The following is a 24,897-nucleotide window of genomic DNA, read 5'->3' as shown; positions in this document are numbered from 1 at the left end:
AAAAAAATTCAAAATTTTATTACAAAATTATTAAAGAAAAAACGTTCACGTGAATGCCGGCCGTGCCACGTAGGATGGCTGGCGTCCACGTCAGCAGTTTTCAGATCTAAATTGATCGAATGGACTGAATTTGTACGTACAAATGTGAAAAGGTTGAAAATTAAATTGGTCCAATTGAAATGTTTATGATTGAATTAGTATCAATACAATGGGTTTATTTCTTGTTTTTTTTTTTTTGGGTACTTTTCACGTATTACAGGAGTCCAATCATTGTCAAGAAAGAAAAAAGAAGAATGTAGGGAACATCCGCCTCCTCGATTTCATAGAGGTGTGGAGAGAGCATTAGAAGAATCAGTTTGCATGAAATTTTCAACATTAGCAGCAGGGACGGAGCCTGGAGTTTGTATCTAGTGGGGTCAATAAATTATAGGGATGATCGGTTCCGATCCGGTCCAGTTCCAGTCCGGTTTAATGGAACCAGTCACTTTTTAATTTTTTTTCCCATCACAACAAGATAGAGAGAAAAATCTCAACATATTGACGGAAGAGACGGTGAATGAAGAGTCATTGTGGTGCGACGACAAGGGAAAAGCATTATACGTGGGTTTAGTTCACATTTTATTAATTTTTTTGAAGAAATAAGCAAAAGTATATATAGTCGGTCCGATATGGTTCGGTTCCACTTTTAGGAACCGGAAACCGGACTGACACTCCCGGGAACCGGACCAAACCGGCTGGTCCGGTCGTGTCCGCACGGTCCGTTTTGCACACCCCTAATAAATTAAACCAAACTCTCTATATTTATGTTGTGTTTTTGCAGTACTCATAACCTATATAAATTACAGAGTCTACAGGCAATTAGATGACCGGATTTGCAGTAAGCAGAAAAGTGCAAGGACAAAATTACAAAAGCCGCTCAAGTTAGAGGACCAAATTTAGACCCTTCCTTATCTTATAGTATAGAAATGAAAACATTAATCATGCGTGATGCTGTCAACATATCTTATACATTTGATGAAAAACGACTTTTGCAAAATCTCCTTCCATACGGGAAGGGCAGAAACATCAGATTGGTAGTCCTGCTTACAATATGATAATAAATTACAATCTCTCAACATAATATATTTGTGAAGTCATTTAGCAAAAGAAACATAAATTATATATCATAAGTCAAGAGGTGGTTGGGCGTGAAAGGTACCGAATTCATTATATATTTTGCGTAGTCATGAATCGAATCCTTGACAGAGCACCGTAACAACCATTCTTCCGAGGGGTTTCCATAGATTAACAGTGTTGTCAAGCTTGACGATAAGCCAGGATCATAAAGTAGGAACTGCTGATAGCAATCGGCCAACAATTACTGCTCTTCTCAGAAAATTTAACCTACTTATCATTTTTGTCCTACTAAATACGTGCGCGCACAGCTATTTTCCGTCCTACGTGATTGATGCATTCGTTTTTCCTAACGTCCGACATTTTTGACATTTTGGATTGCATGATGACATTTTGAATTTCGCTCACATCACTCCATGGATCATCATCGACAATGACTTCGAACTGGCCAGATTAGTCAAGAAGATTCATAAGCCAATACTGGTTTAATGGCGAGTCAAATCTTGATTCACGTTTCGCGAAAGAGAAGGCCTAACTAAGGTTGGGGTTTGTATCGTGAACGTAGTTAGTGAAAGCATTTGTTTAACGCAAACACGCCTGACGCAGAACAACACCCTCTTGATCAGAGTGCATGAACACGGTTGTTCCATATCAAAAAGAAGAAGAAATTGAATATGCTCACCATCAATCCTCACTACAAGTTCTTTACGAAAAAAAAAAAAAATCCTCACTACAAGTAAAATTAGTTAATTGATTCTTGTTCGATCAGATTTGCTCTAGGAGTAAATTAGTCGATAATAGGAAGTTTCCGCGAAGGGAGAGTCGCAATCAAGAAACTCTTGAGCTCAATTTCTTTTTTTTTTTTTTTTTTTTGATAACCGAGGTGTCCGCGTGGCCGGCGAGCTAGGGCTCAAACCAGCGGTGATGCCCGACTAGTCCTCGAGGGGGGTTAGCGCAGCATCCCACCGCCACGACCCCCCACTTAAATCACCGATGGGTGAGTTTGAACACAGGACCTCTCGTGAATTGAGCTCAATTTCTTCTCCTTCGAAACTTCAAGATTTGAAAATAACGTCCGATCTGAGAAGGGGTTTAGACGAACCAACGCAACTATGATTGGACCGACCATATGCTTTATAATTGATAAAATATAGGTACATGATGAAAGGTGACTGGTAACCGGTGGCGGGAAGAGACTATATAATAACAATGTCAACAGATGAATCGACCCAAAAAGCAAAAAGAAGCTGCACTTGCCTCTCTTCATCAATAGTATTGGAGTCATAGCAGCAATCAGTTTCTCCAAGAGGGAAAATTTCATGGAGGCCAACGAATTTTTTGGAAACGAGTGGGTTTAGCGTTTAGGTAAATATGCAATCTGTGCTGTTGTTACTTCTCTGTTAGATTTTCTATCAGCTCTCCGGCTTCTTAGAAACTGGAAAATGGAAAACGACTTCGAGTCCGCTGAATAAATGATTTCGCTTTCCTTTCTGTTGTTTCTTTTCTCTTGTTTCGCACTGCTAACGTCCATTTGTTTCTGCAATGTCCTTGACTGTTTTCAATGCCTTCTTCCATATTTAGAGCTGATCATAGTGTACCTGTTTTAGGCCGAGCAGTGACAGGCATCGAGTCGACGTTTGTCAGCCGCTTTTCATGTTGCTTTGCTCGCACTAGAAATATAAAGCAACAACCATCCTGCTTGTCTCAGCCTTCGTTTGAGTAGGAGGCTGCTTCTCTTCACTAGATTGCCACTTCTGTCACTGCTAATTAAGGAGGATCCATCAATTTGAAGAAGAATTTGTTGCTTCCTAATCTCAGCTCCAACAAAGTGAGCACTCGGACTTTTAGTTGAGTTGACTGAATCTCTTAAAACCATGGACGGGATCAACTCTTTCCACCAAACTCAATACAACAAGCTCACCGCTGCTTTGCCCGGCTTCTAATAGTCAAGTACAAGATCAACAAAGGCACAAAAACTTAATTTCTGAATTGGCTGTTTGAGAGATGAATTGTTTGCTGTTCGGATCGAAGGGGCCACCGGTGAAACGAAGAGATGGTTTAAGGATACAACAGGCGGGACGAATTTCATATAGAGGTAGTTAGGGAGGTAATTTCGTTGATTCCGTTTGTCTCAGTAATAATTTTTTTTTGTCCATCAAGAACACTGTGGTTTCTGTGAAAATCGCTACTGCATGGGGAAGATAGCCTTAAGAGAATTTCTCAAGAGCCTATGCGATAATTCGTGCTGGAAATATGCAATCTTTTGGAAGCTTCAACATGAATATGAGATGTAAGTTTGCTTCAACCTCTATTCCGTTTGCTGATACATTTTTTGCCCTTGCGATCAAGGCATTTGGTGAAACCGAACTAGTTCTTGCTTTAAGTAATGAATATACAATAGCAAATTTAGTTCTTGGACAAGTCAATCAAATAATTTTTAGTAACCCTTTTTAGTCTCATGGATAAAGGTCATGCATATGTGTTCGATGCAGTGTCCGTTCATCTGCTGTATCAGTTAAGCAGATTTCTATAATTCTGTTTGCCGTGAATGGAAATGGGATCCGATCACACTAATTCCTCTCGTCAAACATAGGACATTGGAGTATAAGAAGAGCACATGTACAACTTTCCTCTTTTGTTCTTTTATATATCTACGGCTTGAAACTATCACACAAATACATCATTTTCCAGTGGACATATAGCAGATACTCAAGAGGATTGTGTTTGGGGAATGAATACCGATATTGTGAGTTGTGACTCGGTGTTCATAGTATGCTATTTCCATCATCAGAAAGGATATGCAGAAGTGGGCTATTAGTTTCATGAGAAATGAAAAATTGCTTTGAATTCTCTCAGGTTCCTATCATGGGAAGATTGGTACTATGATTATCCAAAAGTGAGAACATTGACGGGAAATTTGCCCGCTGAACTGTCTGCCAATGATGCGAATCAATTCCTATCCTTTGATGATGGTAGCGTTATAGACGGGACTGCAAGTCAGATCGCTGTGTTGGAAACATCATGTCTTCAGTACAAACTGGGAGAAGGGTATGCTCCTGTTCTTGATGTTGCGCGCTCATTTCATCAAACACCAATCCTCAGGTGTTGAGCTTCTATGACAGAGCTAGTTCAATGCACCAGTCTCTAAAATAAGTTCAGAAGGATTCCCAAAGATAAATCACTTGTTTTTATTCTTAAATTGGTAGTTTGACTCAGATTTCATGTTTGCTAGGATTATTGGTGAAGTGGTCCGCACACAGAGTCATTGCTGGATATCATTGGATGATGTGTTGGCCAGTAACTGCAAATCAGAGACACCTTTCAATGTGAGTATCTTTCTCAGACAACTAGTATTAAAACCTAGTAGAACGGCTGACTATGGTCACAAGTTCAGTAATGAGAATTGACAATGTTTACTTCCTACCATGCAGATACCAGATGAATGGTTGCCCCAGATTTCAGCTGGTGTCAAGGTACAGGTTCTTGACATGATCTGTTCATAGTAACCAGCGATTCCAACCATGTGATGACAAATTGAGTTCAATGGCGTAATTGCACTATTACTGCATCTCTCTGTCAATCTTATGCCAGTTATCTTTCAATCACGCGTCAATAATGATATATTCAATGCTTATGCAGACTATTCTAGTATTACCTCTTTTTCCACATGGAGTTTTGCAGCTTGGTTCACATGAAAAGGTGCGCTCATATGTGGTTTTGCATATCCAACCGAGTATGTTTTTTTGTTTTTTTTATGCATCCAGCAATTCAACCTGCAGGTTCCGGAAATTAGGGAGGCGGTGAGTCACATCAAAGCGATGTTTAGTTCTATTGGATACGAACAGGCACAATATGCACCTTTGACTCCAAACAAGAATCCAACTCACTCATTGTCTTCGTTAATGCCGTTTCTCTTGGATACCATGGATGGTTCCTCGCTTATAGATAGTATATATTTAAGTGGTATGCAGTTTGAAGGCCCAGAGAATGGTGCCGAAGCAAATCGAGACAGAGCGACTGCTTGTCAAGTCATAGGTCAGCTAGAAAATCTCCTACAAGCTGATGATAGTGAGACTCTTGTTCTAACAAAGGGACTTCCTGAAATATCCAACTTACCGAGTCAACCTGTTAATGCAAACCACACGGACATAGTGGATGATAACGATTTGTGGTTTTCTAGTATGGCTGAGGACTTACTAGTCTTTAAATCTCACAACCTAGGAATGTCCGCAGAGTTTTCTCATGAATTATTGAATTCTTGCACCGCCAATGATGCTTCCGAATGGCCACTCAAAAGCAAGGATATTGATCATGCAGATCATAAGACTACAAGAGATATGTTTAACTTTCCCACAGATTGTGAGCTGCACAAAGCACTCGGACCATCTTTCCAGGGACAGGCACATGAGACATCCATCTTATTTGAAAATGCATTCAGCGACTTCAGGTTGAGTCATGAAGTGGATTACTTTTATGATGTTGAGAGATCAACCGAGTACCTCTCCACAGATGATGCCGAGTTTCTGTTGGAATCTGTCATCCCAAATAGATATGGAAGCTCACATCCTCCTTCACCTAGCGAGTCAAACGATACCAAATTAACAGTCTTATCAAGGCAATCCAATACTTCCTCTAAGGTACTCAATATTCTCGAAGGAAGAACCTCGGGCGAAGATGTCTCTGCTGTTATTACTCATTGTAAAGACAGGATTAGCGTTCCATCTTCTCCAGTTTCCATGAAGAGCACGACGAGATCATTAATGAAGAGGGAGCGCTGGGAGGAAGAGAATGCTCCAGCACTGGCCAGGAAGGGAGAGAAGCCGTTATCTGGCTACAAAAAGAGGAGCAGAACAGGTGACAACAAAAAGCCTAGACCAAGAGATAGACAGTTGATCCAGGAGCGACTCCGAGAACTTCGCATACTTGTCCCCAGCAGCATGAAGGTAAGTGCTCTGTCATGTACAGTCTTTACTCCTCGTCTTCCAACAATTCCCATGAACAACTGCCCTATGTAATTTCTCTCTTTGCATTTGATGACGATTTCCAGTGTAGCATAGATAGCCTCCTAGAACGGACGATAAAGCACATGCTCTTCCTGAGAAGGGTGACTCATCAGGCCGAGAAGCTGACAAAATTGGAAACCTTTGAGGTACAACCATATACTACTAACTTTCATCAAATAAGACCAAAATAACCCAATGTAAGTGTGGTCTGACGGTAACTTGACGCATAAGCTGGTTTTTGGTCAAAACTCGAAGCTTAGATATTCATCTTTAAATTTCGAAACTTGGCTGCGTATGAAACTGGAACACTATTCAATCAGAATCAAATTCCTGGGTGCCATTTCCATGAAGCATCCCGTGGGGTTGTGATTAAGACCTTGCAGCATATACTGCCATCATTGTATGACTAAAACAGACATATGCTGCTGTTATTTTGCAACTTTGCAAGATCTAACACGTTGACATGCGACGCAAGTCAAACATGTGAGGGAAGACAACTAGCTTGCAAGAATTCTAAAGAGTGCTACTGTTTCAGTATTATTTGTCAAGACATCATTATTCTAGTCAAGCCAGACTATAAAAACGAAGAAGTGGACTAACCTAGTTGTTTGGGTTTATCTGTACATCCCTAAGTTTGTGGGTCACATCTCCATCAACCCTTTCCAGGGTGCAGTACTTTCCTATGAGCCAAATGAGAAGATCAAACACAGGTTTATACTATATAGTCATCGTCAGGAATATCTCATTTCATATTTACTTAGCCTTAGGTGAAACTGCTTGTTCACTGTATCATAACATCTGCATAGGCCGCTGTCTGATAGTCTTTTGAATCTTTGTTAACCCAAACAGCAAAAGGTCGGTCTACAAGATAACAAGAATGAGTGGGAATATTTACATTTTAGTGGCGGTTTCCGTGGAAGAACTAACTTGGCTGTCGAAAGTGGAGGCGAGTTCCAAGCCTGCCCTGCACCTATAGCTGTTGAAGATCTTAATCAACCGGGGCACATGCTCATTAAGGTTTGACCTATCGCTCCAACTTTATGCTCCAACTTTTCTTCACATGCAACCTTCTGATTATTAACATTTCACGTGGCTTCTCATGTGAACAGTTTGTTTCGTTTTATTTGTGTGCCTTCAATGGAGATAAAAGTCCTGTTAGTGTCTAAGCTCACTGTCCAAAATGATCGACAATCAAATTTCTTGTCTCACACTATTCATAAGCATTAGAAGGTTTTCCCCTCCTAGATTGTTTCTGATGTATTTGTTAAGATTTTGTCTGAACACCACGGAATCGAGCCTATTGCTCTCACAAGTAAAGGATCTGTCAGCAGGAACATAAAATCTCTCCATGCTAACAATCTAATGTTTGGTGTCACTTTGAGAACAGTTTAAATGGTCTCAATTACTCAAGTACATATATTAGTATCTCCTTTGTGTTTCTAAAATCATTGACTTGACTGTTTCTGGTTTCTGAATCTGCAGGTGATATGCAATGAACAAGGGCTATTCTTGGAGATTGCCCAGGTGATCACACGTCTAGAGTTGACGATTCTTAAAGGACTAGTTGAGAATTACTCCAATGATAGCTGGGCCTGTTTTATTGTTGAGGTATCTGACTGTTCAGTATTAGCAAAAGTGACTGTTAGATCGAGATCATGAAATGCCATCCATACAACAAGCCCACTAAACCCTCATGTTTTATCTTTGCCAATAGGCTTCCAAGGACTTTCAAAAGATGGATATCTTCTGGCCACTCATGCAACTTCTGCACTGCACAAGACCTAAAGTATCAAGCAAGAAATGATGCACTGCCGAAATGGGCGATAGCACGCAGGACTTTTCCTGCTCGTTGTCTGCAACCAGAGGGTCATAACATCCTCAATGTGAATGCATGTAACCTAGTTTGATGAAGTAATACAATGTCTATGAATCAAACTAGAAATGAATAAGAATTTGGACGTTATGTACAAGGAACTGCAACTTCTTCTGAATCCTGTCAAAGTAGCTTCTGAATAAAATGCTCTTTGTTATGTAGATCAACCTAAGGAAACACAATATACATCCCAGATGCTACATGGACAAATTCAAAAGAAACCCCTATCCTAACAAAACTGTCCTGCCTGGCCCTCACAAGTGACATGTCAGAGATCTACACGGAAACTTCAGCCAGCAACAATGTGTGCCACCACCCACACGCAACATTTCTTGGCAGACAGCCATCGATTGGTACTTGGGAAGGGATATTGCGATCAACTGAATCTCCAAGACCTAGCTGCATGATATATTAACAAAAGCGTGAATAGACAGATCTATACTGGTCAGTAGTCAATCTTTGGATCTTAGTAAGTGTTCACTTCATCCCACCTGTCCATACTTGTTCCATCCCCAGCTAAATACTTGTCCATCCTCTTGAAGATAACCATAAGACACAGAAGCAATAACACATGAATGAAAAACTCGTCCTCAAATAAAAATTAAAAAGAAAATCATTTGCAATAGAGGTGCAGATTATGTTGACAATCTACAAGTAAAAACTTTGTTAGAAAAGGAAGGATGCAAAGCTTTGCATACCAAGTGACAAAGAAATGAATTGAAACACGAACTATTCACTTCAAAATGAAGTGGCAGCTTGTTACTAACTTACGATAGAAGGTTAAAGCAACCATTAAAAACTCCTTTATTTCCTCTTCACTCTAGCACAAAAAGGGCCCTTCTTTTCTTTATTGATAAGTATCTTCCATGGTCGATTCAGTTTACTGACCCAACTTGATCAACTGTTGAGGGTGGCTTTGGACATACAGGCTTTCTAATTTTCTAAATGAATCGAAAGGTTCTTGAGACAGAGGAAAGTGATATGGAGGAAGAAGATGGGCTCAAAGAACAGAAATGGTATACATGCGCCATCCATGTGCTGCTTCTTTGGATGACAAGCCAAGTGATTAATCGACTGGCTAAACAACAGTTATATCAGCCCCCATACTTAACATGCTGTCATATAATTGTCTCAAGGGAAAAAAATACTGGGGTACAGCTCATGCCTGTTCGGAGAGTTAAAAGCAAGCATCTTTATATGAATTGGCATGCTACTCATGCAAGGCACATCCTTTGGCGACATAATTTGACAGGCTCAGCGTTCCTGATTGTAACTACAATAGCAGCACTTCTCTAGGGCATTACTTAAAGACGAGAAACCCCTCATTCACATACATTAATCCACGTAAGCAAAGAAAGGCTGTGAACGGCCAAAGGTGGAAAGGGCCCACAAGAGAATATTGAGTGATAATAACATCCCTAAAATAACACCATTTATATTAAAGTGTTGTTACCTCAAAGAAAAAATTTTCTTTTGAAAGATCAATCTCCCAATTACTTCCCAAACAATGAAATGAAGAGACAAGTGAGATCATTGACTACATGTTAACAAATTAGACGAAGCTAATTGCTCAAGTCAGGACAAATCGGGCGTGGACGGCAAAAACATATCAAATTAGGAAATCCAGGATACAGAAAGAATCAATCATATGAGACATCAAGAAATAAGGAATGCACACTGTATTATCTGTTTGTGCATACCTGTCAGTACTGCATTATGACGGGCTCCGGACGATACTGTCTTCACTTGCCTGCCCTTCCACTCCGGACATTCCAAAAGTCGGGGCAGAGTCTGAATTAGGTATCAGAGAAAGTACTCAAGTCAACAGCATGACAAGACAATAACGAGCCTACGGAAGACAGATCATAAGAGACTACAGCAGTAATCTACTGGTATCTCATAAGTGGACACAACATCCTCATCGAGGAGCATTAAAGAGATTATGCAGAAGAAATAAAGGTCATCTAGTGAAGCAAATTGATGCAAAAATGATGTAGATGGCACCAAACAATTCTTAACTCCGTCATAGATGCAATCTTGCACAATATAAGTTAGGCCTGGTATATGCATCCCAATTCAAACTTCTCACATATACAAGGCCAAATATCCTAAGTACCTCGAACTTTCTATTTTATATAAAAGATATCACAAAAGATACCCAAAAAAATTTTTTGTATTAAATGGAGCCTCTGCTTGTTTTGTCAAGAACATCGTCGAACAGCTGATGCGACAGCTGAAGTGCCAAATTTCATCATAAAGAAAATAATAAGATCATAATAATTGCTGTGGCAACTAATTGCTTAGAAGCTGCCATGTCAACAACCATGTCAACCATTTAGTGGTGTTCTTAACAGCCAACATAGCAAAAGCTATAATTGATTTTGGGCATCTACTGAATAATTTTCAAAGTTGGCGGTATTTTCACACAAAAAGCACAAAGCTCAGGAATTTTTAAAATATTTTGGCCAATATTAATGTATTTCCAGCCAGATGGATTTGGAAAAGTTGGGAAAGCAGTGGATAACAAGAAAGATAGACCTCTACACTTTCTCCACCGGTCCCTAGTTGTCCAAACTGGTTCCCGCCAAAGGAATATAGTTGACCTTCAGTAGAAACACAGATTGTATGCCAGAGACCAGCAGCAATTCCCCCAATAGCAGTTCCCAGTAAAGAAGATACACAGGTTGGTCTGAGTTGATCATTCGTACTCCCTTGTCCACACTGAATCACAAAAACAGAAAGAAGTTTCAATTGGAGAAAATACAAGAGGTCCTGCAGTCCTAAAGAGAGAGAGAGAGAGAGAGAGAGAATTCAATAACAGTGTGCCTATCTCCTCCCATAAGCTATTTAACTCACTTTGGTTTGTTAAACCTTGATAAATCTTCATCTCAAGAATATCTTCTGCCTATAGCATTAGGAACCATATAAGGAAGGGCCAGCCTGATTTCGTGTAACATTACAAGTAGCCATGGTAGCTCACCTGCCCATAGAGCCCCCATCCAAAAGTTAGCAATGCTCCAGTATCTACAAACAAACAAAAATGAAGACAGAAGAATCTCTTCAAATAATTTGCTAATCCGAATAAAGCAAGTAATTTGTAGCACAATTTATTTACTATACAACACACCCATGCTGAAGTTGGTAATTATATTTGGTAGACAACGAAAATGTCAATGAGGTACATCAATCCAAAGAATTGCGGATGCATGTAATCATTTAAGTCAATTATAGATGTTCCTCAATTCCTACCATCTTGTTACTGCTCCAAAAAAAAAATCATAAAAACAATCATTCAGAGGGGCTTAGATGACCAAATCACGTTAAACCCTATAAAGGTGTATCTATTAGATTACACTCTTCAATTCTAAACAACTGAATGAGATAGAAATCATTGTCAACAACTACAAGCGAGCAGACCTGTAATTACCGCACTATGTCGACCTCCACAAGCAATTCCTCTCACATAATTTCCAGGCATTTTTGGAGTTTGTAATCCTGAACTGATGCTTCCTTGGCTACTGGTCAGAGTGCCATCTTTACCCGGATTGGGTGTCTGAATGCAAGGTATTAGATGAGGAGAAGAGACCATTTTTATCTTGGAACCCAAACCTAGCTGTCCTTCACCTCCATAGCCCCAACCCCAGACCTGCCCCACATCTGAAACTTCGGTAAAAATATGATGAATCAGGTGTCTTGCTTTACATCAAAAATCTTCCATAGCTTCATACTTCAAATAACCTACAAAACTAGATGGGTTAACCACGAAGAAAGAACAACAGAGGAAAAAAAGCCGGCACATTTGAAGAAGGTTTACCTGACAAGGCTAAAGAGTGGCGCCCACCAGCGGCAACTGTGGTAATCCTCACTCCAGGTCCCAAGGTGACGAGACAAGGTGATGGTGCAAATGTTTCCTCTCCTGGTGTTAGACTCTCATTTTCTTGTTTAGCTGATGATACTTTTCTTCGCTTCACAGTTTCTTCAACAACCTTTCTGTCATTAAGTTGACTGACCGTCCCACTATTTGGGCTTGTCGCTTGAGATCTAGGGCTCACTATGGAAAAAAGTAAAATTCTAGTTAAAATAGAAGCCCATAATTCCAACGGATCTATGATCATCTACTATCCATAAAACCACCTTGCTCACTCAATGAAGAGCTTTGTCTTATGAAAGCTTCCTTTTGGAAGCTTCCTACAAAAGCCAAATCTGAGATGAGTTTGCTAGAAGGAACACATTCTTTCCAACCCCATGTGTATGTTTCACCTGGCTCTGCAATATGAAACATCAACACGTGAAGAGGGCATAATAGTCAGTCAATAGATAACTAAAAGAGCTCACACGTCATTTCATGCAGATGAAATCTTTGTCTATTGTGTGCACTGCAAACTGTTGCAAATAATGAAAGGGGCTAAATGACACTCAATATTTAAATCATTGTGCGTTGATGTCGCAATGACTAATGAAAATGTGAACACATTATTGCAAAACTGCAATTACTAGCGCAGACAGCATTTCCAGGTAAAGAGAATTCAATAACAGGCAATCCGCATCATTTACTCCCCTGTGGATAATGGAGAGAAGATTGGTATAAGCTCGTACAACATAACATAACCACAGAATTGCTCAATGTGCGTGCGAGAGAGGAGCAGCTGGAAGGGTGGTACCTGTTACTGTAATACAATGAGCCCAACCAGCAGCAGCCTTCAAAACCAACGCTTGAGTTGGGAGAGGAAAAGGCTCCGGAGTATCCTCAATAATTGCAATCAAGAAGTTCCAAATCAATACCAAATCAAGGCAGACATTAAAATCTTGTGAGCTAGAATAGATATGAATTACCCCATGCTTTCCTGATGTCATGTAGCTTTGACCTTCATCATCTGCTGAACCCCAAGTAATTAGCTTTCCAGAATCTGATCCCACATTTTTTTTCAAATAAAATAGATCAGAGGTATCGACACATATAAAAGTAAAAGAGAGAGAGAGAGAGGACATATAGGAAGGGGTTTACAGCAGCCAATTCCAATCCAAAATTCCGACTTGACTACGACCATGTTGGTTCAGTGAATCTTAAACTCATGATATCAAATGATTCTTGTTAATTTTCCTTCCATTCAGATAATGCCGCTTATCCAAATATGTCCACTTCTGTTTTTTTTTCGGGGAAAACGAATTCATCAACCCAATGACAGTTTCGGATATTTGCTGCTCCAGCCAATGGCTGCTCTCATAATTTCTTTTTCCGCTTTTACACAAGAGAGCGTAATTGCGAATTCCAACTCCGCCCTGGACTTGATGCTGGAAATATGAATTCTTCTAATGTAAAGCTGCGAGCCGTAGCTTTAAACAGGAGCTCTACTTATTCAATCAAATAGTGTTGCGCGGGTAAATCACGGATCAAGCAAAAAAGCAGAACGAAGAAATTTCAACACTCACTACGCACGGACGAGAATCGATATTTCAAAAGCACAACCTGATCAGCCACAGTTAACACGAGATGAACAGACCGACTTCGTCTCCTAGTAGCTACACAAACCAAAAGCATCGATCGAGCCTCGTTGGCGGAAGCGACAACCAACGAACGAACTCACTCTTCACCTGAAACGGCCATGGCGAACCCGCAGCCGCCGCCGAAGACGTCCTTCCACGAATCCCCGCCGGCGGGATCCCGCACCGGCGTCGGGGATAGCATCGGCGGCTTCTCCGGCGAGGCTCCGGGGAGGTAACCGCACATGTACACCGCATTCCGCCTGCTCCCCTCCGCCTCGACTCCGCGATCCCCTCCCTCTCGCCCCCCGCCATCCGTCGCCATCGAGGGACGCCGGCAACCCGAGGCGACGAAAGAACGATCGGGAACCGGCCGGCGAGCCTACACCGATCTCGGCGATCTCAAATCTGGAGTGGGACTCCGAGAGAGAGAGAGAGAGAGATGGAGATGGCAGAAACGGAAATTTCTCGCTGTGGGGGAAAGAGGTGGTGGTGGGGAGGGCAGGAGGGGGAGACGTATCATTTCCAGGGATGTGGAGGGCGCCACGTCGGACGCCACGTCGTCGGAAAATACACGTGGCGCGATCTGGGCCGCGAGCGGGGATCTCCCTCTTGTCCTTCCGTGTTTCGGGGGGGGTGGGTCCCACGGCATTTCGCTGGACGGATGTTTCTGGAAGGACGGAGGGGGGGGGGGGAATAGACCTTTTTCTTTTCTCGCCCGGTTTCCAAGCTGCCACGTGGCGTGACCTCAATGGGCCGTTATCTTTTGTTGAGCCCGAGTGCGGTGCGGTTAGTTTAGTTCCTCCTGTTCGTGGCACGCCCCTGAGCCGTCGATTCTCTTCGTCGAGTCGTGCGATTGACGAGATGGACGGACAGAAAGTTGACGCGGATTTGCGCCTTGCTTGACTGGGGCCGAATTCTTTATTGTGAACTTCTTTGTAAGTTCAGAGGCTTGCTTGTGATCTTGCTGGTCATTGGATTTGTTACGCATTGGCACCATAAAAAATGTCCACTAGTAAAGTTAAAGTGTAAAAAATTTTAAAAAAATTAAAAAATAAAAGGAAAAAACCGTGGAAGACCTCGAATTACACTTGCTATGACATATTTACCCAAACTTTTTTTACGTATCTCAACCCTGTATCTATGCCACGTATTTACTAGTCGTCGCGGTTTCATCCAAAGTCCGCCGTTGGAAATCTTATGTGGCAGCGTACGTGTACATGGCCAAAAGAAGACAAAACCAAGTTGACAGCGGCGGCAAATGTATGTTTTGCTTTTCCATTTTACTCTTTTATTTTTCTATTTCCCCTTCCTCCTTCCTGCTCTTTCTTGGTCTGCAACCGCGGCCGCCCTCGCCCTTCGCCAAGGCCGCCCTCGCCTTCGCCTATCGCCATTGTCGATTTCTCTCCGGCCGTGCTCGACTCCACCACTCTGCCTATTTCTCTCTCGCTCGTCATTACATGCTCCAAGACGGCGGCAGAGTGATGGAAATCGTCCACATCATCGTCCCTCCCTTGAACCGAGGCCTGAGCTTAGCTTCCCATCCCCGCATCTCCGTATTCCAACACGCGAAAACCAACTCCATCGGTCCCCATAGCTCTTATGTCTGGGTCCGTTCGAAACCCTTTGTCCAGTTTCTCTATTTTTTAAACTTATAGCGAGTATAGTTTTAAAATAAATAAAAAAACATTGGTATCTCAACGAATCTCACCCATTGATATATTAAACGATAATTTTCAAAAAATTAATAAATTTTACAGAAATCAACGGTTAAGGTTATTGAGGCACCTAACGAGAGCATAAATTGACTAGAGGATCTCTTTCCAATATGTATATAGGCAGAGCCAACTTGAGATCTAATGAGAATGCTTCATAATAGCCTCCCGAGACTTCGGCTATATCAAGAAAACAACTGAAAAATATAATCTTTGGGATGCATGATCTTATGGCAAGATAAAGGGTCAATGCGCTGTAATCACTTAAAAGCAGATGTCGAAGTCATTGTTGTGTATGTACGCATTAGATGGAACGATACCAACTTCTATTTTCGTCAGTCCATTGACTTGTGCCTAAGGTAGTAAGCCAATCAAGAAATCATGGATTACTCAAAGAAACCCAGGATCGATTTGCAAAATCATCGAACTTTATTGGAAAGATTCACGAGGCGAAGCCATGTTCGCCGGAGACCAACACGGTATCTGAACTTCTTCCGCCATAAACAACGTGTGAAAGTTCAGATAATTTTGGCAATCAATAAGACGGGAAGTCTCCGACTGACACCTAAAAGGAAGTTGAACAATTCATCGACTATAATCTTGAGGGTTTGTTCAACCGCATCACGGCCATCCATAGTTTTCAGCTACAAAATAGAGTTCATTGACTTGAGAGATAGTTAACTTAGGAAAGGAGAAGATTGTGTGACTTTGGCTTAGTAGGCCACTGTATAACCACCATCCACACTAATGACCTGCCCCGTGACATATGAAGCCGCAGGAAGGCAAAGAAACGCGACCACGGACGAGATCTCGTTAGGCTCTCCCAACCGACGGAGAGGCGTTCGTGCAAGCAGCTTGATGAACTCCTCTTTGATTTCCGCTTCCTGAATGATAAAGTTCAACGCGAGTTAAGTTGAAGCAAAACATAAACTTTTCTCCTAGACAATTTTGTGATGAAACTTTTACTAAATACCATCAGTCCCTATTCCTGTGATCCTTGCTTTTGTGTAATTGGGTGTCTGAAGACCTGTTATATTGTATATGGTGCTTCTCATTTCAGTGCCCTAGTTCAGTGTCAATCAGTTTGCCATGTTTTGTCTCACTAGGCCAATTTGTGGAGAGGATGAGTTATTTCTCAGCAGCTTAAGATAAACAGAAATATTTGCAGGGTCAGCCTAAGGCAGACGTGAAATCCAGATAGAGAGATCAGAAAGACTATTACAGGTTTCGCTATGGTGGTTTTCACGCCCCACGGAGCGACGGCGTTGATCCGAATATTGTCTTTGGCCCATTCACATGCCAAGTTCTTGGTAAGCTGATTGATAGCTCCTGGAAGAGCAACACGAGTTCATGAGCCGTGTACAGAGTGCCGGAAATGACCCTTTGAGGAAGAGCCTGGACAAAAACATCACTATACCTTTGGAAGCAGAGTAAATCGAGAGTGCAGGCAGAGCTACTACACCAGCAATTGAGGAAAGAAACACAATGTGGCCAACTCCTGAAGCTTTCAGGAGTGGATGCACGAGTTGGCACAGATGGTAAGGGGACTCGAGGTTGGCTTTCAATATGTAAGAGCAGTCCTCGGGTGTGTAATCTAGTGCCCCCTTAAGAACAGCTGTCGCCGCATTGTTCACCTGCATTAGCCGTACTAGCATCAAAACCGAGCTTGGTAACAAGACTCAGAAAATTGCATGAGGGCAGTAGTAGGGGAATATCGAATTAAAGGTTGTTGTGTCTGATCATAACAAGTGCAGTCCAACATCCATTGTCCATTGATTCAGCACAGCTAAAGCAATGTCAGTCTGGAGATTGGAGTTGCGACAGCTCTAAGAGTAGGACCTTTCGCTATCGTCTCTGATTAATCTACTACTACCTCCGGAACCCTTTTCTTTTCAGTGAATTCAGTCCTCAAAATAGTACAAATGGGACTGACCTTTCAAACCGAACCAGGTTCTTAAATCGATTGTAAAATTCAAAGCAGCAGAAATCAAACGAGAATTTGCAGAATGGTTCTTCTATGTTATAGCTAAAACCACAAACCAATTGAAGAAGCGACTTCTAGTTCTTGCTAATCTCAAACAAGAGATCAATAGAAACAAAAGTTGCTTCCGTAGCAACTGCCAGATGATGATTATTGGGTGTCACTAACCAGAATGTTGAGTTTGCCGTCAAAAACAGAGGAGACAATCTTGATCAGCTCTTCCCTTTGGGTACTGCAAGTGAGGTCACAAACCGAACCGCTCACTCGAAACCCTTTACCCCGCCACTCTTCCACTCGCTCGTTGAGCTCTTTCTCGTTGCGAGAACACGTGTGAACACTCGCGCCGAGCCCCGCAAGCTCCTCTACGATCGCGTACCTAATCCACAGACGGATTGATCAAGACTTGAATCGAAATTGCCACAAGAGCGAGAGAGTTAAGGAAAAGATATGCTGGAATTTATATGTAAATGGTCACGCAGATAGTGAACTGAGAGAGACTGACCCAATCCCTCTGGTTCCACCGGTGACCAAAGCGGTCTTGCCTTTCAGCGACCACCTTCGGTCGTCGAAGCTCGATTCAGCACGTTCCATGACTTCTTCCATGAAAAGAGCATTCAAATCTTGAGAGGGAGATGAGAGAGGAAACAAGAAGGCGAAGAAACTAATGCACACATAGCGGGTTGCAACGAATCGACAAGAACATGACCAAGAACAGACCTGTAGCCATTTCTGAGCAGAAGCTGTAAGAACAAAGGCGAGAAGGCAAGTGTCGTGAAGATGATTGGAATTTCGTGCGGATGTTTTGACGGTAAATCAGAGAAAGGTACTAGAGAGCTTCCAAAGATGTTGGCTGAAGGATCTATGCAAGTTGAAAGCAGAGACGCGGGACTTATACAGCCGGAGGCTACACTGATCGATGCTTTTTAGTTGCCGTTTCCCTCTGTGATCTTATATGAAGGGCCAGATGATTCTCGGGTCAAGAAATGGGAAGTGAAAGCAACTAATGTCCATTGGCAAAGCTAGGCAGAAACCAATTAATGAGTCCAGACACGAAATGACAAGATCGCTGGACAAGGCATCAGTTTAGGTTAGTGTAAAATAATGTTTCGTGGATTAGCAGGACATACATGCTGATGGACAACCGGCTTCGAGAGGCAAAGATGCAAATGCTCGGAACAAAGGAAGCGAATTCAACCCCGTCTAAAAATGAGACTAATGAGAGATTCCGAAGAACGATAACGACAAGCGACGTTTCCTCTGTTTTTGGTGAAACTACCCAGACGTGATTTTGGGCTTTGGGTTGGCGTTAACCGGATCGCAATCCGTCTCATATGAATCTGAACGGACGTATTATTGAGATATCCTAAGTCTTAAAAAAAAAGATTAAAATTTATGCCGTTTAATATGATAAATATCCTAAATCTTAAAAAAAAAAAAGATATATTCCGCGGTCATATTTTGATAGTTTACATTTGTGGGGTAAATAAATTGTTGAGATTGTCCCACATAAGTTGTTGAAGGGGTTGGTGGTCAATTTATAAGTATGAAGGAAAACGTTACCCTTTAACTTAGCTTTTGGGGTAAGAAAGGTCCAAGACCACCAAACATTGTATGCTTCATGTTAGTATGGTCTCGACTCGAATACGAACACTTTATTTTCACCCATATATATTAGATGTCATAACTTTAGTATGACGCTCATTTCAATATTAAAACTTTTCAAACGATCACTTAAATGCCACATCAATTAAAAGACGATCAAGTAAGTGGGGACAAATTCCGCGATTTGTCATACATGGCTTTTTTAATAAATTCTAATCCTATTTGGTCTTTTTAGCAAAATTGAAATCCAACGTGCATAAACGACGGGACAATGTGGCAAATGGTCTCATTAACTCATCAATTTTCCTTCTCTTCTCGTTCATCTCTTTCATCTTCATCTTCTAGTTAACAATTTTCATTTTCATGCACGGTTTTTTCCTTTTCTTTGTCAATTATTTTCTTAATCACCCTCTTTCTCTCTCTCTCTCTCTGAAGCTTTTTGATTCTGCAACGAGGATGATGATGATCCGGCGAATCTAGTGGATGATCTTTGTGGTGGCTGTGATTTTGCCAGTGTGTGGTCCTTATTTCACAAGGGTCGGATACATAGTCCACGGCGATGATTTGACTCCGAAGAAGCCTGATTGCAACAATTTGTTCTAATTACTATGTTTCTCCCTGTCCTTCGCAACTCTTGTTCGTCCGTGACTGAAACTTGCTTAATTTGGTGATGTTCATCCTGCTCCTGCTTTCCATTCCAAATTTCAGCACCTAATTTTGCCCCAAATTCCTCGGTTCAAGAACACAATGAAATCAGGGTTTGGAAAAAAAAAAGATTTTAGCCCCTATTCGTTAATTTGGGGGCAAATAACACACATAAACGATATCGTTTAGCACTAGCATCGGTGACTTCACTTTGCTGGCGAGCCATGTTGCCGGCGATGCCCTATTCGTTAATTTTGCCACATTGGATTTTCAGATCACACAAATCGGCGATAGCACTAAAGTGATCATATTTTTACAAACGTTACATTCAGGTGATTGCTTGAAAAGTTTGGGCATTAGGATGAGCACTGTTCGAAAGTTATGACGCTTCTGGCATTTTCATCCCTTTGGAAAAATTAAGAAAGTGAATGTATCTAAATGCAAAGCTATTGCACCAAACCTATCGCTATGTCAATGCAAGCATTTCATTGTGTTTTAGCTTTTGATTACAAGGGAAAGTTATACCAGCAGTCACCATTTGGGGTCAGCTGACCCCACCGAGTCAGCCAGAGGCTCCCTCCTCCATCTCTAGAAAGATGGAGATCCTTCCTCTTCTTGATCCTACCTCGTGCTCACGTCCCCTTCAGCGGAGGCGAAAGGGGAAGAAGCAAGTAACAAGAAAATTTATGGCGAAGCTGGATTCGATGGTGTTGGTGGAGATGGGGGAAAGCAAAGCGTAAGCCCTGACCTCACCCCAGTTGAGTTCCCAGAAGCCTCCATTTCGTTTTCTCTCTCCTCTTTCTTTGACTTTGTGCGGGAAAGTTCTCAATATACAAAACCAACAACGTCTATGTCACCCACTGCCACGTGAATACAGGCCAAAAATCCCAACGTGTGGCCACTGGGAACTTAGCAAGCTCACCCACAGGATTTCTTCTCTCTGTCTCTCTCTATAAAACTCCTCTTTCTCCGTCGTCACCGACAACACTCCAAAAACAGTGCGCTCAGGTCTAACGTTCTTTCGTCTCCTGCTTACCAATCTCTGTTGTCAACTTGCCCTTTTGATCGTGGCCGTTGGGTTCGGCACGGATCTATGGCTGCCTCGGTGCCAGCTGCCGCAGCTGTTTACACCGCATCGGTACTCTGTTTTTCCCGCCCATTCCTGTTTGTGTGTGTTGTTTCGGGCTCTGACCTCATGAAAAGTGCCGAGCCCGCTTCGTCCTTTCGTCTCTTTTTCATCGTCTTTGCTTGATCATCGTGGTCATTCAACTGTTTAAGCACATGAGCTAAAAAAATACTCTGTTTTCCTGAAAAGAGTTTGCTTTCTCTGTTCGTCTCTAGGGAAGTTATGAGATCACGCGTAGCTGGTTAAGCTTCCATAGCTAGTGAGTTCATACTGTGTTCACGGAATCTGCAATGTCTGCGTTAGAGTCTCCTGCTTTAGCGGGACTTCGTGTTAACAATGGCCTGACCTTGATTCAGCTCAATTGGAGCAGGGCCGGCACGAGAAATTCGGGTCCTAGCTCTCTATTCTTGGGGAGGAGCTCGAAGAAACAGAGCTCTAAGATCAACCACCCGAAAGTGTTGTTTAAGAGACTGAAGGCGGTCGCGGAGTACAATGAGGAGAAACAGACATCTAAGGACAGATGGAGAGGGCTTGTGACCGACAACTCCGACGACCAGCAAGACATAACCAGAGGAAAGGGGATGGTCGACACTCTCTTTCAAGCGCCGATGGGGACCGGTACTCACTATGCTGTCATGAGCTCGTACGACTACATCAGCGCCGGCCTTCGACAGTGAGTAACACACATGGCCACGTCTTTTAAATAAGTTTTGGAAGTGAAGGAAAATCAGTTGATTCGAGTACTGAACTCGTTGTGGTAGGTTTGCATTTGATAACACCATGGATGGCTTCTACATTGCTCCTGCATTTATGGACAAAGTTGTGGTTCACATAACCAAGAACTTCTTGAATCTTCCAAACATCAAGGTTAGTTTAACATATCGAAATTACGCGACTTAATTTTGAAATTTGAATTTGAAGAGGAAAGAAATTGTATCGATGATTAACTCCATGGATGGCAGGTTCCTCTCATTTTGGGTGTTTGGGGTGGCAAAGGCCAGGGAAAATCATTCCAATGCGAGCTCGTGTTCGCCAAAATGGGAATCAAGTAGGTTTCATCAATTTCTATTCCTTAAGATATTGAAAATCTTCAAATAAAGAGATACCTGAGCATTGATGACTATATGGAAATGGATTTTCAGCCCCATAATGATGAGCGCGGGAGAACTAGAAAGCGGGAACGCTGGTGAGCCTGCAAAGCTGATCAGACAGAGATATCGGGAGGCGGCCGACATCATCAGGAAAGGGAAGATGTGCTGCCTCTTTATCAACGATCTCGACGCGGGAGCGGGAAGGCTCGGTGGGACCACACAGTACACGGTGAACAACCAGATGGTGAACGCCACCCTCATGAACATTGCCGACAATCCCACCAACGTGCAACTTCCCGGCATGTACAACAAGGAGGAGAACCCCCGAGTTCCCATCATAGTCACCGGGAACGACTTCTCCACACTGTACGCCCCTCTCATTCGCGATGGCCGGATGGAGAAGTTTTACTGGGCACCCACACGGGAAGACAGGATCGGCATTTGTACTGGGATTTTCAGGACCGACAATGTCCCAAAGGAAGATATAGTCAAGCTTGTCGACACATTCCCTGGTCAATCAATCGGTAAGCTTCTTCTTAATCTTAACATGACATTCCTTAATCCTACTCTTTTTATCATTGTGCAACATAGCAAGCGAACTAACATTCCTAGCTGATTAATATATTTGTTATGGCAATCTTTGTTATTGTTGGAAGAGAGTTCATACTTTTGACAGTAGATGAATGGAGAATGTAAATTAGGAAGATGGAACTAACATCAGTGTCTGCTGTGCAGATTTCTTTGGAGCACTCAGGGCAAGAGTGTATGACGATGAAGTGAGGAAATGGGTTGCCGAGATCGGAGTTGAAAACGTCGGAAAAAGGCTCGTGAACTCCAAAGAGGGACCCCCGACCTTCGAGCAGCCGAGGATGACTCTGGACAAGCTACTCGAGTACGGGAACATGCTTGTCCAGGAGCAAGAGAATGTGAAGAGAGTGCAGTTGGCCGATAAGTACTTGAAAGAGGCCGCTCTTGGGGATGCGAACGAGGATGCCATTAAGAATGGGAGTTTCTATGGTTAGATCCTTTCTATCCTAAAAGGACAGGGTCGAAGATTTGGCTCTGGATTTAGGATGACAGTACAAATGAAGATTTGGGAAGAACCATAACTTAAGCATTTCAATTGTTGTTGATTTCGATGCAGGCAAAGCGGCACAACAGGTTCATCTTCTGGTTCCTGAAGGATGCACCGACCCATCTGCCACAAATTATGATCCAACTGCTCGAAGCGATGATGGAAGCTGCGTGTACCCCTTTTAGATCCCTTACAAGCCATTAAGGATAGTTAAATAGGGTTTTAAACCCCTTAAGTATACTGTATACGAGTTAAGAGTGTTTACACCAAATCTGTAGTAGCATTTTCTTAATTTTCCCTTTCTTTTGGCTAATCACATGGAAGTATGTCAAGATTGGGGCTGCTTGCTCAATTTCTTGCAACCTCTCACAATCACAAGATGTCCTTCGTCATGACATATTGTTCGCTCAAAGTTGCCAATAAAATAGCCAACAACGTGCAATAGCTTGAAATGACCACCTTAAAATCTCTCCGCAGTCGTTGAAATAGAGATCAGACAAATTTCAGCCAAGAAAGGAATGATTACTCGGCTTATGGGGTTCGACTGCAGCTGGAAAATGGTTGGATCTTCATAGCACAATACCGCCGAACAAGAGAACAAGATGGTTTGTCACATGAACATGTAAATAATAGCAAAAGAATAGAAGTCTCAGATGGAAAAGACTAAACGAAGTTGAGTCATGTTCTTCAGATGTTTTTGCGTGCCTTCCTCTCTTTCAGAAATCCATCTGTACCTGGTGGCTTCTCGAACTCCACTGATCCATGTTCTGGTAAATGATTCCACTCCCCCGGTAACTGTCTCGGCTTTTAAGTTTCCATTTTCCCCCGATCTTCAAAATCCATTTTTGTTTTGGTTGACGGTATGTACTGTAGGTTTGCCACTCAACTTCTCTGCCTTCTTCATCGGCTTTATATTAACTGCCTTTCAGAATCTTGACATTCACAACTTCAGCTTTTCTACCACATACTGGATTTTATCTAAATTAATGATCACTTGGCTGCTCGAGGTTCTTAGGGTGGCCATCTAGCAATGTTCCCTTTGGACATTTTAGTCGACAAAACAAACATATCATCGTCTGTCTCTTGGTCTTAGAACTGTTCTTAGATCTGCCACTCTTGCTACTCAACTATTTCAAATCAATCTTGTCCCGATTAATCATTTTCTTGGCTTGCTCATCTTCGCTTTTCACACAGCTGAGTCCATGGCAGCCTTGACTGCAACATCTTCCACTGAAATCATCACTACACTCTACACCATGTACCAGTTATCGAATAAACATTCATACGATGTAAGCAGCGAACAGAACGGCGTGAGGGCTTGATCCTCATGATCTATCTCAATAATAGTAGTTGTTAGATAAAACTGATTCCAAAATGCACTCGGAAATAGTATTATAATGCTGCAACGTACAATTCATCCCAAAATGCATTCAAATATATCAATCAGCGTACTAACAGTCATACAACAATTCCAAACCTAGACTAAACTATCTATGAACTCATAGGCGACGTTTGCTTGTAGATACTCAGAGAGTGTCAACGGGAGGTTTAAGTTCTAGAACGAAATTGCTTAGACCAAAGGCCTATACATTATCAAATGGAGGCGAACACGGAAATTCTAGTGTTGGAATACAACAGTCTTTCAAAATAATTGGAGGAATGCAAAGAAAACCCATGAAGAAACATATACTTGCAAGTCCAAGGAGTGACCTCTCAACTGACTCATTAACACCATAGACTTTAAGTGCGTCCACCTGTTTTCTTACAACAGAGGACTCCAAATCTTTCTTCCACTTCAATGGGAAGATCGATGCATCATGCTGAGATTGAAGTGTGGCTATTGCTGCTTGATGATTTCTCTTATCTTGCTCCTTCTCCTTGAGTCGACACACTTCATCGTTGTTTTTACTTCACTTGTAAATGTGGGGCATGGAAAATTGAGTTGGATTGACACCAAGCCTACAGCCCGCTATGCTTCTGTTACTGTCATTTCCAAATATCTGATTTACACTTCTTTCTATTGAAGTAGACTGATACTGTTGCCACGTTCCCACTCTTAACTCCATTGCTCTACTATGTAATTTGAGAAAACATTGAAGACCACACAAAGATAAATAAGAAACTAAGTGGAAAGATTATAATTCTGCAGGTACGTAACAGCAAGAATGTAATACATACTGTGCAAAGTATGT

The 24,897-nt window shown here is 42.0% G+C and overlaps 4 protein-coding genes and 1 long non-coding RNA gene across 17 annotated transcripts; 2 read left to right on the top strand and 3 right to left on the bottom strand.

Annotated features, from left to right (window-relative positions):
- The first annotated feature begins 2,324 nt into the window (after window positions 1-2,324).
- Window positions 2,325-8,086, top strand: LOC115690501 (transcription factor LHW-like). Of its 2 annotated transcripts, XM_056314482.1 has the most exons (13): window positions 2,325-2,478; window positions 2,721-2,832; window positions 2,932-3,208; window positions 3,274-3,403; window positions 3,970-4,161; window positions 4,346-4,439; window positions 4,545-4,586; window positions 4,753-4,812; window positions 4,893-6,056; window positions 6,161-6,262; window positions 6,966-7,133; window positions 7,599-7,724; window positions 7,831-8,086. In XM_056314482.1, exons 3-13 carry the CDS (start codon window positions 3,118-3,120, stop codon window positions 7,918-7,920), a joined length of 2,259 nt encoding a protein of 752 aa, XP_056170457.1. In that variant the 5' UTR covers window positions 2,325-2,478; window positions 2,721-2,832; window positions 2,932-3,117; the 3' UTR covers window positions 7,921-8,086. The 2 variants fall into 2 exon arrangements, with proteins under 2 accessions (XP_056170457.1, XP_056170456.1); XM_056314481.1 differs by having other exon boundaries at window positions 2,721-3,208.
- Window positions 3,659-5,110, bottom strand: LOC130138911 (uncharacterized). The gene is made up of 4 exons (XR_008817191.1): window positions 4,972-5,110; window positions 4,769-4,886; window positions 4,538-4,606; window positions 3,659-4,414 (listed from the first exon to the last, which is right to left on the bottom strand). It is a non-coding gene; the product is annotated as an uncharacterized LOC130138911 (long non-coding RNA).
- On the bottom strand, window positions 8,043-13,966 carry LOC115690520 (ultraviolet-B receptor UVR8-like). 3 transcript variants are annotated; one of them, XM_056314483.1, is made up of 11 exons: window positions 13,582-13,963; window positions 12,823-12,896; window positions 12,651-12,735; window positions 12,124-12,255; window positions 11,804-12,040; window positions 11,407-11,652; window positions 10,970-11,013; window positions 10,528-10,710; window positions 9,690-9,780; window positions 8,481-8,524; window positions 8,043-8,388 (listed from the first exon to the last, which is right to left on the bottom strand). In XM_056314483.1, exons 1-11 carry the CDS (start codon window positions 13,793-13,795, stop codon window positions 8,266-8,268), a joined length of 1,473 nt encoding a protein of 490 aa, XP_056170458.1. In that variant the 5' UTR covers window positions 13,796-13,963; the 3' UTR covers window positions 8,043-8,265. The 3 variants fall into 3 exon arrangements, with proteins under 3 accessions (XP_056170458.1, XP_030472757.1, XP_056170459.1); XM_030616897.2 differs by having other exon boundaries at window positions 11,407-11,646; XM_056314484.1 differs by lacking the exon at window positions 10,528-10,710 and having other exon boundaries at window positions 13,582-13,966.
- Window positions 13,967-15,593: 1,627 nt separating this feature from the next.
- Window positions 15,594-18,346, bottom strand: LOC115690561 (tropinone reductase homolog At5g06060-like). 7 transcript variants are annotated; one of them, XR_008817140.1, is made up of 7 exons: window positions 17,884-18,342; window positions 17,669-17,762; window positions 17,335-17,542; window positions 16,603-16,819; window positions 16,408-16,514; window positions 15,768-16,069; window positions 15,594-15,737 (listed from the first exon to the last, which is right to left on the bottom strand). XR_008817140.1 is itself a non-coding variant. In XM_056314277.1 (7 exons), exons 3-7 carry the CDS (start codon window positions 17,755-17,757, stop codon window positions 15,899-15,901), a joined length of 792 nt encoding a protein of 263 aa, XP_056170252.1. In that variant the 5' UTR covers window positions 17,758-17,762; window positions 17,880-17,906; window positions 18,006-18,341; the 3' UTR covers window positions 15,594-15,898. The 7 variants fall into 7 exon arrangements, 5 of the variants coding, with proteins under 5 accessions (XP_056170252.1, XP_056170248.1, XP_056170251.1 ...); XM_056314277.1 differs by having other exon boundaries at window positions 15,594-16,069; window positions 17,880-17,906; window positions 18,006-18,341; XR_008817141.1 differs by lacking the exon at window positions 15,594-15,737 and adding an exon at window positions 16,159-16,327 and having other exon boundaries at window positions 15,935-16,069; window positions 17,884-18,346.
- A 2,037-nt stretch (window positions 18,347-20,383) lies between these two features.
- LOC115690544 (ribulose bisphosphate carboxylase/oxygenase activase 1, chloroplastic) lies at window positions 20,384-23,067 on the top strand. 4 transcript variants are annotated; one of them, XM_056314806.1, is made up of 8 exons: window positions 20,407-20,551; window positions 20,755-20,831; window positions 20,910-21,212; window positions 21,301-21,406; window positions 21,502-21,587; window positions 21,682-22,154; window positions 22,366-22,647; window positions 22,775-23,067. In XM_056314806.1, coding segments are annotated over exons 2-8 (1,368 nt in total). In that variant the 5' UTR covers window positions 20,407-20,551; window positions 20,755-20,829; the 3' UTR covers window positions 22,891-23,067. The 4 variants fall into 4 exon arrangements, with proteins under 4 accessions (XP_030472802.2, XP_056170782.1, XP_056170781.1 ...); XM_030616942.2 differs by lacking the exon at window positions 20,755-20,831 and having other exon boundaries at window positions 20,384-20,551; window positions 20,896-21,212; XM_056314807.1 differs by lacking the exon at window positions 20,755-20,831 and having other exon boundaries at window positions 20,385-20,551.
- Window positions 23,068-24,897: the final 1,830 nt, after the last annotated feature.

The sequence above is a fragment of the Syzygium oleosum genome, unplaced genomic scaffold, assembly GCF_021117445.2.
Source record: "Syzygium oleosum isolate NSW1041296 unplaced genomic scaffold, Sole_v2.1 Sole_v2.09, whole genome shotgun sequence".
Lineage (NCBI taxonomy): Eukaryota > Viridiplantae > Streptophyta > Magnoliopsida > Myrtales > Myrtaceae > Syzygium > Syzygium oleosum.
The sequence above is the reverse complement of the archived record's forward strand: the minus strand, read 5'-3'. Positions and strand labels throughout refer to the sequence as shown.